This window comes from Oncorhynchus masou, unplaced genomic scaffold (genome assembly GCF_036934945.1).
Source record: "Oncorhynchus masou masou isolate Uvic2021 unplaced genomic scaffold, UVic_Omas_1.1 unplaced_scaffold_1176, whole genome shotgun sequence".
NCBI classification, from domain to species: domain Eukaryota; kingdom Metazoa; phylum Chordata; class Actinopteri; order Salmoniformes; family Salmonidae; genus Oncorhynchus; species Oncorhynchus masou.
In genome coordinates, this window is record NW_027001526.1 from 89056 (window position 1) to 101677 (window position 12622).

At 40.0% G+C, this 12622-nt stretch overlaps 1 protein-coding gene across 1 annotated transcript in view; it reads left to right on the forward strand.

The window, feature by feature from the left end:
- LOC135529523 (tubulin-specific chaperone D-like) overlaps nucleotides 1–12622 on the forward strand; it is a 97218-nt gene that overhangs the window by 45062 nt on the left and 39534 nt on the right. Inside the window, exons 15-16 of the mRNA XM_064958210.1 lie at nucleotides 8427–8512; nucleotides 11353–11493. Coding sequence (XP_064814282.1) covers nucleotides 8427–8512; nucleotides 11353–11493 — 227 coding nt within the window. The remainder of the gene's footprint in view (nucleotides 1–8426; nucleotides 8513–11352; nucleotides 11494–12622) is intronic.

Genomic DNA, 12622 nt, shown 5'->3' on the forward strand with positions numbered 1-12622 from the left:
AATTACACCTGTTAGTTAGTAACACTACACCTGTTAGTTAATAACACCTCTTAGTTAATTACACTACACCTGTTAGTTATTAACACTACACCTGTTAGTTAATAACACCTGTTAGTTAATAACACATGTTAGTTAGTTACACCTGTTAGTTAGTAACACCTGTTAGTTAGTAACACTACACCTGTTAGTTACAAACACCTGTTAGTTAATAACACCTGTTAGTTAGTAACACCTGTTAGTTAGTAACACCTGTTAGTTAGTAACACCTGTTAGTTAGTAACACTACACCTGTTAGTTAATAACACCTGTTAGTTAATAACACCTGTTAGTTAATAACACCTGTTAGTTAATAACACCTGTTAGTTAGTAACACTACACCTGTTAGTTAATAACACCTGTTAGTTAATTACACTACACCTGTTAGTTAGTAACACCTCTTAGTTAGTAACACTACACCTGTTAGTTAATAACACCTGTTAGTTAATAACACTACACCTGTTAGTTAATTACACCTGTTAGTTAGTAACACTACACCTGTTAGTTAATAACACCTCTTAGTTAATTACACTACACCTGTTAGTTATTAACACTACACCTGTTAGTTAATAACACCTGTTAGTTAATAACACCTGTTAGTTAGTTACACCTGTTAGTTAGTAACACCTGTTAGTTAGTAACACTACACCTGTTAGTTACTAACACCTGTTAGTTACTAACACCTGTTAGTTAATAACACCTGTTAGTTAATAACACCTGTTAGTTAGTAACACCTGTTAGTTAGTAACACCTGTTAGTTAGTAACACTACACCTGTTAGTTAATAACACCTGTTAGTTAATAACACCTGTTAGTTAATAACACCTGTTAGTTAGTTACACCTGTTAGTTAGTAACACCTGTTAGTTAGTAACACTACACCTGTTAGTTACTAACACCTGTTAGTTACTAACACCTGTTAGTTACTAACACCTGTTAGTTACTAACACCTGTTAGTTAATAACACCTGTTAGTTAATAACACCTGTTAGTTAGTAACACCTGTTAGTTAGTAACACTACACCTGTTAGTTAATAACACCTGTTAGTTAATAACACCTGTTAGTTAATAACACCTGTTAGTTAGTAACACTACACCTGTTAGTTAATAACACCTGTTAGTTAATTACACTACACCTGTTAGTTAGTAACACTACACCTGTTAGTTAATAACACCTGTTAGTTAATAACACCTGTTAGTTAGTTACACCTGTTAGTTAGTAACACCTGTTAGTTAGTAACACTACACCTGTTAGTTAATAACACCTGTTAGTTAATAACACCTGTTAGTTAATAACACCTGTTAGTTAGTAACACTACACCTGTTATTTAGTAACACTACACCTGTTAGTTAATAACACCTGTTAGTTAATAACACCTGTTAGTTAATTACACTACACCTGTTAGTTAGTAACACCTCTTAGTTAGTAACACTACACCTGTTAGTTAGTAACACCTGTTAGTTAATAACACCTGTTAGTTAATAACACCTGTTAGTTAGTAACACTACACCTGTTAGTTAATAACACCTGTTAGTTAGTAACACTACACCTGTTAGTTAATAACACCTGTTAGTTAATAACACCTGTTAGTTAGTAACACCTGTTAGTTAGTAACACTATGTTAGTTAATAACACCTGTTAGTTAATAACACCTCTTAGTTAGTAACACTACACCTGTTAGTTAGTAACACCTGTTAGTTAATAACACCTGTTAGTTAATAACACTACACCAGTTAGTTAATAACACCTGTTAGTTAGTAACACTACACCTGTTAGTTAATAACACCTGTTAGTTAGTAACACTCTGTTAGTTAATAACACCTGTTAGTTAGTAACACTACACCTGTTAGTTAATAACACCTGTTAGTTAATTACACTACACCTGTTAGTTAATAACACCTGTTAGTTAATAACACCTGTTAGTTAATAACACCTGTTAGTTAATAACACCTGTTAGTTAATAACACTACACCTGTTAGTTAGTAACACCTGTTAGTTAGTAACACCTGTTAGTTAGTAACACTACACCTGTTAGTTAATAACACCTGTTAGTTAGTAACACTACACCTGTTAGTTAATAACACCTGTTAGTTAATAACACCTGTTAGTTAATAAGACCTCTTAGTTAGTAACACTACACCTGTTAGTTAATAACACCTGTTAGTTAATATCACCTCTTAGTTAATAACACCTCTTAGTTAGTAACACCTGTTAGTTAGTAACACTACACCTGTTAGTTAATAACACCTGTTAGTTAATAACACCTGTTAGTTAGTAACACCTGTTAGTAACACTCTGTTAGTTAATAACACCTGTTAGTTAATAACACCTCTTAGTTAGTAACACTCTGTTAGTTAATAACACCTGTTAGTTAATAACACCTGTTAGTTAATAACACCTCTTAGTTAGTAACACTCTGTTAGTTAATAACACCTGTTAGTTAATAACACCTGTTAGTTAGTAACACCTGTTAGTTAGTAACACCTGTTAGTTAGTAACACCTGTTAGTTAGTAACACCTGTTAGTTAGTAACACTACACCTGTTAGTTAATAACACCTGTTAGTTAATAACACCTGTTAGTTAATAACACCTGTTAGTTAATAACACCTGTTAGTTAGTAACACTCTGTTAGTTAATAACACCTGTTAGTTAGTAACACCTGTTAGTTTGTAACACTACACCTGTTAGTTAATAACACCTGTTAGTTAATAACACCTGTTAGTTAGTAACACCTGTTAGTTAGTAACACTCTGTTAGTTAATAACACCTGTTAGTTAATAACACCTGTTAGTTAATTACACTACACCTGTTATTTAGTAACACCTGTTAGTTAATAACACCTGTTAGTTAATAACACCTGTTAGTTAGTAACACTCTGTTAGTTAGTAACACTACACCTGTTAGTTAATAACACCTGTTAGTTAATAACACCTGTTAGTTAATAACACCTGTTAGTTAATAACACCTGTTAGTTAGTAACACTACACCTGTTAGTTAATAACACCTGTTAGTTAATAACACTACACCTGTTAGTTAATAACACCTGTTAGTTAATAACACTACACCTGTTAGTTAATAACACCTGTTAGTTGGTAACACTTGTTAGTTAGTAACACTACACCTGTTAGTTAATAACACCTGTTAGTTAGTAACACTACACCTGTTAGTTAATAACACCTGTTAGTTAGTAACACTACACCTGTTAGTTAATTACACCTGTTAGTTAATAACACCTGTTAGTTAGTAACACTCTGTTAGTTTACAACACCTGTTAGTTAGTAACACTTGTTAGTTAGTAACACTACACCTGTTAGTTAATAACACCTGTTAGTTAGTAACACTACACCTGTTAGTTAATAACACCTGTTAGTTAGTAACACTACACCTGTTAGTTAATAACACCTGTTAGTTAATAACACTACACCTGTTAGTTAATAACACCTGTTAGTTAATAACACTACACCTGTTAGTTAATAACACCTGTTAGTTGGTAACACTTGTTAGTTAGTAACACTACACCTGTTAGTTAATAACACCTGTTAGTTAGTAACACTACACCTGTTAGTTAATAACACCTGTTAGTTAGTAACACTCTGTTAGTTAATAACACCTGTTAGTTAGTAACACCTGTTAGTTAGTAACACCTGTTAGTTAGTAACACTCTGTTAGTTAGTAACACTCTGTTAGTTAGTAACACCTGTTAGTTAGTAACACTCTGTTAGTTAATAACACCTGTTAGTTAGTAACACTACACCTGTTAGTTAATAACACCTGTTAGTTAGTAACACTCTGTTAGTTAATAACACCTGTTAGTTAGTAACACCTGTTAGTTAGTAACACCTGTTAGTTAGTAACATCTGTTAGTTAGTAACACCTGTTAGTTAGTAACACTCTGTTAGTTAATAACACCTGTTAGTTAGTAACACCTGTTAGTTAGTAACACCTGTTAGTTAGTAACACTCTGTTAGTTAATAACACCTGTTAGTTAGTAACACCTGTTAGTTAGTAACACCTGTTAGTTAGTAACACCTGTTAGTTAATAACACCTGTTAGTTAGTAACACCTGTTAGTTAGTAACACTCTGTTAGTTAATAACACCTGTTAGTTAGTAACACTACACCTGTTAGTTAATAACACCTGTTAGTTAGTAACACCTGTTAGTTAGTAACATCTGTTAGTTAGTAACACCTGTTAGTTAATAACACCTGTTAGTTAGTAACACCTGTTAGTTAGTAACACTACACCTGTTAGTTAATTACACTACACCTGTTAGTTAGTAACACTACACCTGTTAGTTAATAACACTACACATGTTAGTTATTAACACCTGTTAGTTAATAACACCTGTTAGTTAGTAACACTGTTAGTTAGTTACACCTGTTAGTTGGTAACACTTGTTAGTTAGTAACACGACACCTGTTAGTTAATAACACCTGTTAGTTAGTAACACTACACCTGTTAGTTAATAACACCTGTTAGTTAATAACACTACACCTGTTAGTTATTAACACCTGTTAGTTAGTAACACTGTTAGTTAATAACACCTGTTAGTTAACAACACTACACCTGTTAGTTATTAACACCTGTTAGTTAGTAACACTGTTAGTTAATAACACCTGTTAGTTAGTAACACTGTTAGTTAATAACACTACACCTGTTAGTTAATAACACTACATCTGTTAGTTAATAACACCTGTTAGTTATTAACACCTGTTAGTAACACTGTTAGTTAATAACACTACACCTGTTAGTAACACTGTTAGTTAATAACACTACACCTGTTAGTAACACTGTTAGTTAACAACACTACACCTGTTAGTTAGTAACACTCTGTTAGTTAATAACACTACACCTGTTAGTTAATAACACCTGTTAGTTAGTAACACTACACCTGTTAGTTAATAACACCTGTTAGTTAGTAACACTGTTAGTTAGTAACACTGTTAGTTAACAACACCTGTTAGTTAATAACACCTGTTAGTTAGTAACACTGTTAGTTAATAACACTACACCTGTTAGTTAACAACACCTGTTAGTTAGTAACACTGTTAGTTAATAACACTACACCTGTTAGTTAATAACACTACATCTGTTAGTTAATAACACCTGTTAGTTATTAACACCTGTTAGTAACACTGTTAGTTAATAACACTACACCTGTTAGTAACACTGTTAGTTAATAACACTACACCTGTTAGTAACACTGTTAGTTAACAACACTACACCTGTTAGTTAGTAACACTCTGTTAGTTAATAACACTACACCTGTTAGTTAATAACACCTGTTAGTTAGTAACACTACATCTGTTAGTTAATAACACCTGTTAGTTAGTAACACTGTTAGTTAGTAACACTGTTAGTTAACAACACCTGTTAGTTAGTAACACCTGTTAGTTAGTAACACTGTTAGTTAACAACACTACACCTGTTAGTTAGTAACACTCTGTTAGTTAATAACACTACACCTGTTAGTTATTAACACCTGTTAGTTAGTAACACTGTTAGTTAGTAACACTGTTAGTTAGTAACACTGTTAGTTAACAACACTACACCTGTTAGTTAGTAACACTGTTAGTTAATAACTCTACACCTGTTAGTTAATAACACCTGTTAGTTAGTAACACTGTTAGTTAGTAACACTGTTAGTTAACAACACCTGTTAGTTAGTAACACTACATCTGTTAGTTAATAACACCTGTTAGTTAGTAACACTGTTAGTTAGTAACACTGTTAGTTAACAACACCTGTTAGTTAGTAACACCTGTTAGTTAGTAACACTCTGTTAGTTAATAACACTACACCTGTTAGTTATTAACACCTGTTAGTTAGTAACACTGTTAGTTAGTAACACTGTTAGTTAACAACACTACACCTGTTAGTTAGTAACACTGTTAGTTAATAACACCTGTTAGTTAGTAACACCTGTTAGTTAGTAACACTGTTAGTTAACAACACTACACCTGTTAGTAACACTCTGTTAGTTAATAACACTACACCTGTTAGTTATTAACACCTGTTAGTTAGTAACACTGTTAGTTAGTAACACCTGTTAGTAACACTGTTAGTTAATAACACTACACCTGTTAGTTAATAACACTACACCTGTTAATAACACCTGTTAGTTAGTAACACTGTTAGTTAACAACACCTGTTAGTTAGTAACTCTGTTAGTTAACAACACTACACCTGTTAATAACACCTGTTAGTTAACAACACTACACCTGTTAGTAACACTGTTAGTTAACAACACTACACCTGTTAATAACACTGTTAGTTAACAACACTACACCTGTTAGTAACACTGTTAGTTAACAACACCTGTTAGTAACACCTGTTAGTTAACAACACTACACCTGTTAGTTAGTAACACCCTGTTAGTTAGTAACACTGTTAGTTAATAACACTACACCTGTTAGTAACACTGTTAGTTAACAACACTACACCTGTTAGTAACACTGTTAGTTAACAACACTACACCTGTTAGTTAGTAACACTCTGTTAGTTAATAACACTACACCTGTTAGTTATTAACACCTGTTAGTTAGTAACTCTGTTAGTTAACAACACTACACCTGTTAATAACACCTGTTAGTTAACAACACTACACCTGTTAGTAACACTGTTAGTTAACAACACTACACCTGTTAATAACACTGTTAGTTAACAACACTACACCTGTTAGTAACACTGTTAGTTAACAACACCTGTTAGTAACACCTGTTAGTTAACAACACTACACCTGTTAGTTAGTAACACCCTGTTAGTTAGTAACACTGTTAGTTAATAACACTACACCTGTTAGTAACACTGTTAGTTAACAACACTACACCTGTTAGTAACACTGTTAGTTAACAACACTACACCTGTTAGTAACACTGTTAGTTAACAACACTACACCAGGGACTCTGTTAGTTAGTAACACTGTTAGTTAGTAACACTACACCTGTTAGTAACACTGTTAGTTAGTAACACTACACCTGTTAGTAACACTGTTAGTTAACAACACTACACCTGTTAGTAACACTGTTAGTTAACAACACTACACCTGTTAGTAACACTGTTAGTTAACAACACTACACCTGTTAGTAACACTGTTAGTTAACAACACTACACCTGTTAGTAACACTGTTAGTTAACAACACTACACCTGTTAGTTAGTAACACTGTTAGTTAACAACACTACACCTGTTAGTAACACTGTTAGTTAACAACACTACACCTGTTAGTAACACTGTTAGTTAACAACACTACACCAGGGACTCTGTTAGTTAGTAACACTGTTAGTTAGTAACACTACACCTGTTAGTAACACTGTTAGTTAGTAACACTACACCTGTTAGTAACACTGTTAGTTAACAACACTACACCTGTTAGTAACACTGTTAGTTAACAACACTACACCTGTTAGTAACACTGTTAGTTAACAACACTACACCTGTTAGTAACACTGTTAGTTAACAACACTACACCTGTTAGTAACACTGTTAGTTAGTAACACTACACCTGTTAGTAACACTGTTAGTTAACAACACTACACCTGTTAGTAACACTGTTAGTTAACAACACTACACCTGTTAGTAACACTGTTAGTTAACAACACTACACCTGTTAGTAACACTGTTAGTTAACAACACTACACCTGTTAGTAACACTGTTAGTTAACAACACTACACCTGTTAGTTAGTAACACTGTTAGTTAACAACACTACACCTGTTAGTAACACTGTTAGTTAACAACACTACACCAGGGACTCTGTTAGTTAACAACACTACACCAGTAACCCTGTTAGTTAACAACACTACACCAGTAACCCTGTTAGTTAACAACACTACACCTGTTAGTAACACTGTTAGTTAACAACACTACACCTGTTAGTAACACTGTTAGTTAATAACACCTGTTAGTTAGTAACACTGTTAGTTAACAACACTACACCTGTTAGTAACACTGTTAGTTAATAACACCTGTTAGTTAGTAACACTGTTAGTTAACAACACTACACCTGTTAGTAACACTGTTAGTTAGTAACACTACACCTGTTAGTAACACTGTTAGTTAGTAACACTACACCTGTTAGTAACACTGTTAGTTAACAACACTACACCTGTTAGTAACACTGTTAGTTAACAACACTACACCTGTTAGTAACACTGTTAGTTAACAACACTACACCTGTTAGTAACACTGTTAGTTAGTAACACTACACCTGTTAGTAACACTGTTAGTTAACAACACTACACCTGTTAGTAACACTCTGTTAGTTAACAACACTACACCAGGGACTCTGTTAGTTAACAACACGACACCAGGGACTCTGTTGTAGCAGCGTTGAACACAGGGCCTCAGGCCAGTTTCAGCAGGACACGTGATGTCAGACTTGTGTGTATCAGATCCTGTCAGGTCTTCAGCAGAGCTGTAGTCAGAGGGAGGTGTGTTTCACAGAGGCCAGGAGAGATGCTGCCAAGGCCATGGCACAGTGAGTCTGTCCTCTGTCTTCTTCATCTATCTCCACTCCTCCCCCTCAACTCCTCCACCTCTCCACTCCTCCCCCTCTACTCCTCCACCTCTCTACTCCTCCTCCACCTCTCTACTCCTCCACCTCTCTACTCCTCCACCCTCTACTCCTCCACCTCTCTACTCCTCCACCTCTCTACTCCTCCACCTCTCTACTCCTCCACCCTCTACTCCTCCACCCTCTACTCCTCCACCCTCTACTCCTCCACCTCTCTACTCCTCCACCTCTCTACTCCTCCACCCTCTACTCCTCCACCTCTCTACTCCTCCACCTCTCTACTCCTCCACCTCTCTACTTCCTCGTACCTCTCTACTCCTCCTCCCTCCACTCCTCCACCTCTCTTCTCCTCCTCCCTCTACTCCTCCACCTCTCTACTCCCCACTCCTCCACCTCTCTACTTCCTCCTCCCTCTCTACTCCTCCTCCCTCTACTCCTCCACCTCTCTTCTCCTCCTCCCTCTACTCCTCCACATCTCTACTCCTCCCTCCACTCATCCACCTCTCTTCTCCTCCCCCCTCCACTCCTTCACATCTCTACTCCTCACTCCACTCCTCCACCTCTCTTCTCCTCCTCCCTCTACTCCTCCACCTCTCTTCTCCTCCCCCCTCCACTCCTTCACATCTCTACTCCTCCCTCCACCTCTCTACTTCCTCCTCCCTCTCTACTCCTCCACCTCTCTACTTCCTCCTCCCTCTCTACTCCTCCTCCCTCCACTCCTCCACCTCTCTTCTCCTCCTCCCTCCTCTCCTCCACCTCTCTACTCCTCCACCTCTCTACTCCTCCACCTCTCTACTCCTCCACCTCTCTTCTCCTCCTCCCTCCACTCCTCCACCTCTCTACTTCCTCCTCCCTCTCTACTCCTCCTCCCTCCACTCCTCCACCTCTCTTCTCCTCCTCCCTCTACTCCTCCACCTCTCTACTCCTCCTCCCTCCACTCCTCCACCTCTCTACTCCTCCTCCCTCCACTCCACCGCACTTCTCTTCCTCCCTCCACCTCTCTACTTCCTCCTCCCTCTCTACTCTACCTCCCTCCACTCCTCCACCTCTCTTCTCCTCCTCCCTCCATTCCTCCACCTCTCTACTCCGCCACCTCTCTACTCCTCCTCCCTCCTCTCCTCCCCCTTTACTCCTCCTCTCTCCACTCCTCCCCCCTGTACTCTTCCTCCCTCCACTCCTCCACCTCTTTACTCCTCCTCTCTCCACTCCTCCCCCTGTACTCCTCCTCCCTCCACTCCTCCTCCCTCCTCTCCTCCCCCTTTACTCCTCCTCTCTCCACTCCTTCACCCTGTACTCTTCCTCCCTCCACTCCTCCACCTCTTTAATCCTCCTCTCTCCACTCCTCCTCCCTCTACTCCTCCACCTCTCTACTCCTCCTCCCTCCACTCCTCCACCTCTCTACTTCCTCCTCCCTCTCTACTCCTCCTCCCTCTACTCCTCCTCCCTCCACTCCTCCACCTCTCTTCTCCTCCTCCCTCTACTCCTCCACATCTCTACTCCTCCCTCCACTCATCCACCTCTCTTCTCCTCCCCCCTCCACTCCTTCACATCTCTACTCCTCATTCCACTCCTCCACCTCTCTTCTCCTCCTCCCTCTACTCCTCTACCTCTCTCTCCTCCTCCCTCCACTCATCCACCTCTCTTCTCCTCCCCCCTCCACTCCTTCACATCTCTACTCCTCCCTCCACTCCTCCACCTCTCTACTTCCTCCTCCCTCTCTACTCCTCCACCTCTCTACTTCCTCCTCCCTCTCTACTCCTCCTCCCTCCACTCCTCCACCTCTCTTCTCCTCCCTCCACTCCTCCACCTCTCCTCTCCACCTCCCTCTACTCCTCCACCTCTCTACTCCTCCACCTCTCTTCTCCTCCACCTCTCTACTCCTCCTCCCTCCTCTCCTCCCCCTTTACTCCTCCTCTCTCCACTCCTCCACCCTGTACTCTTCCTCCCTCCACTCCTCCACCTCTTTACTCCTCCTCTCTCCACTCCTCCTGTCTCTACTCCTCCTCCCTCCACTCCTCCACCTCTTTACTCCTCGTCTCTCCACTCCTCCCCCTGTACTCCTCCACCTCTCCCTCCCTGTCTAGTTGTTTGTCTTCTGGGGTAACAGGTCAACTGTAGTGTTAGGGTTGTAGTCAGAAGTAAACAGCCATCTGGTTGTACCTGTAGGACCTGTTCTTCATGTCTGTCCTCCCCTCATGTTTCCCCTCTGTCTGTCTCTAACCCCGTCTCACTCTGTCTGAGTCTTACCCTTCCTCTCTAACTCACTGTTCTTTTCTTTCAATATATCCCCCTCCGTCTGTCTCTAACCCCGTCTCACTCTGTCTGAGTCTTCCTCTCTAACTCACTGTTCTTTTCTTTCAATATATCCCCCTCCGTCCGTCTCTAACCCCGTCTCACTCTGTCTGAGTCTTCCTCTCTAACTCACTGTTCTTTTCTTTCAATATATCCCCCTCCATCTGTCTCTAACCCCGTCTCACTCTGTCTGAGTCTTCCTCTCTAACTCACTGTTCTTTTCTTTCAATATATCCCCCTCCGTCTGTCTCTAACCCCGTCTCACTCTGTCTTACCCTTCCTCTCTAACTCACTGTTCTTTTCTTTCAATATATCCAACTCAGACTTTCTCTCTCTCTCTTTCAATTTCATTTCAATTTCAATTCAAGGGCTTTATTGGCATGGGAAACATAGTTTAACATTGCCAAAGCAAGTGAAGTAGATAATAAATAAAAGTGAAATGAACAATAAAAAGTAGTTTTTATTGTCTCTCTGCCCTCCCATCCCCCTCGATCTACCTGTCTCTCTGCCAGGGTGTGTGTGACAGCGGGGGTATCAGCCCAGAGAGGTTCTGATTCTATGGTGTGTGAGGGGAATGTGTCGGCTGTCTACAGAGCTCTGCTGGACTGTATGACTGACTACACACTGGACAGCAGAGGAGACGTAGGAGCCTGGTGAGTTGAGACACACACACACACTACCCCACGTTTACCCCTGCCCAGAGGGCCTGAATCACTCCCCTTCAAGACTCCTCTCCCTGCCCTACAGGCATGTGTCACACCTGGTGTCCCCGGGCAATGCTTAGTGAGTTTACCTGACAGGAATGTCACCTGGCGTGTCACCTGGGCCTGCTGTGGCACGGACTTTCTCCTTTTCTCTTTGTTGTTTGATCTCTATCTATCCTCTCTCTCTCTCTCTGTCTGTCTTTGTCTGTCTGTCTGTCTGTCTGTCTCCCTCTCTGTCTGTCTCCCTCTCTGTCTGTCTCTCCCTCTCTGTCTGTCTCTCCCTCTAAGTCTGTCTCTCTGTCTCTCTGTCTCTCTGTCTCTCCCTCTCTGTCTCTCCCTCTCTGTCTCTCTGTCTGTCTGTCTGTCTGTCTGTCTGTCTGTCTGTCTGTCTGTCTGTCTGTCTGTCTGTCTGTCTGTCTGTCTCTCACTCACTCTCTCTCTCGCTCTGTCTGTCTGTCTGTCTGTCTGTCTGTCTGTCTCTCACTCACTCACTCACTCACTCACTCACTCACTCACTCACTCACTCACTCACTCACTCACTCTCTCGCTCTGTCTGTCTGTATCTATCTCTCTCTCTGTCTCTCACTCACTCTCTCGCTCTGTCTGTCTGTATCTATCTCTCTGTCTCTCACTCACTCTCTGTCTCTGTCTGTCTGTCTGTATCTATCTCTCTCTCTCTCACTCACTCTCTCACTCTGTCTGTTTGTATCTATCTCTCTCTCTGTCACTCTCGCTGTCCTTCTCCCTGTCTTTCTCTCTCTCTCTCTCTCTCTCCCCCTTCTCCAGTGGGGACACATTCCTCTGTGAGGTGGAGTAAGAGAGGAGGAAGGAGAGACATGTCGTGAGGTTGAATCATCATACCTTTTGTTCTAACAGGACAGTCCTGTGGCTGCTAACTGTTTCTGATTGGTTTAACCAGGTCTGTTGCCTGGCCTTCAATGCTGCTGCACCAAACATCAACTAACTGTTTCTGATTGGTTTAACCAGGTCTGTTGCCTGGCCTTCAATGCTGCTGCACCAAACATCAACTAACTGTTTCTGATTGGTTTAACCAGGTCTGTTGCCTGGCCTTCAATGC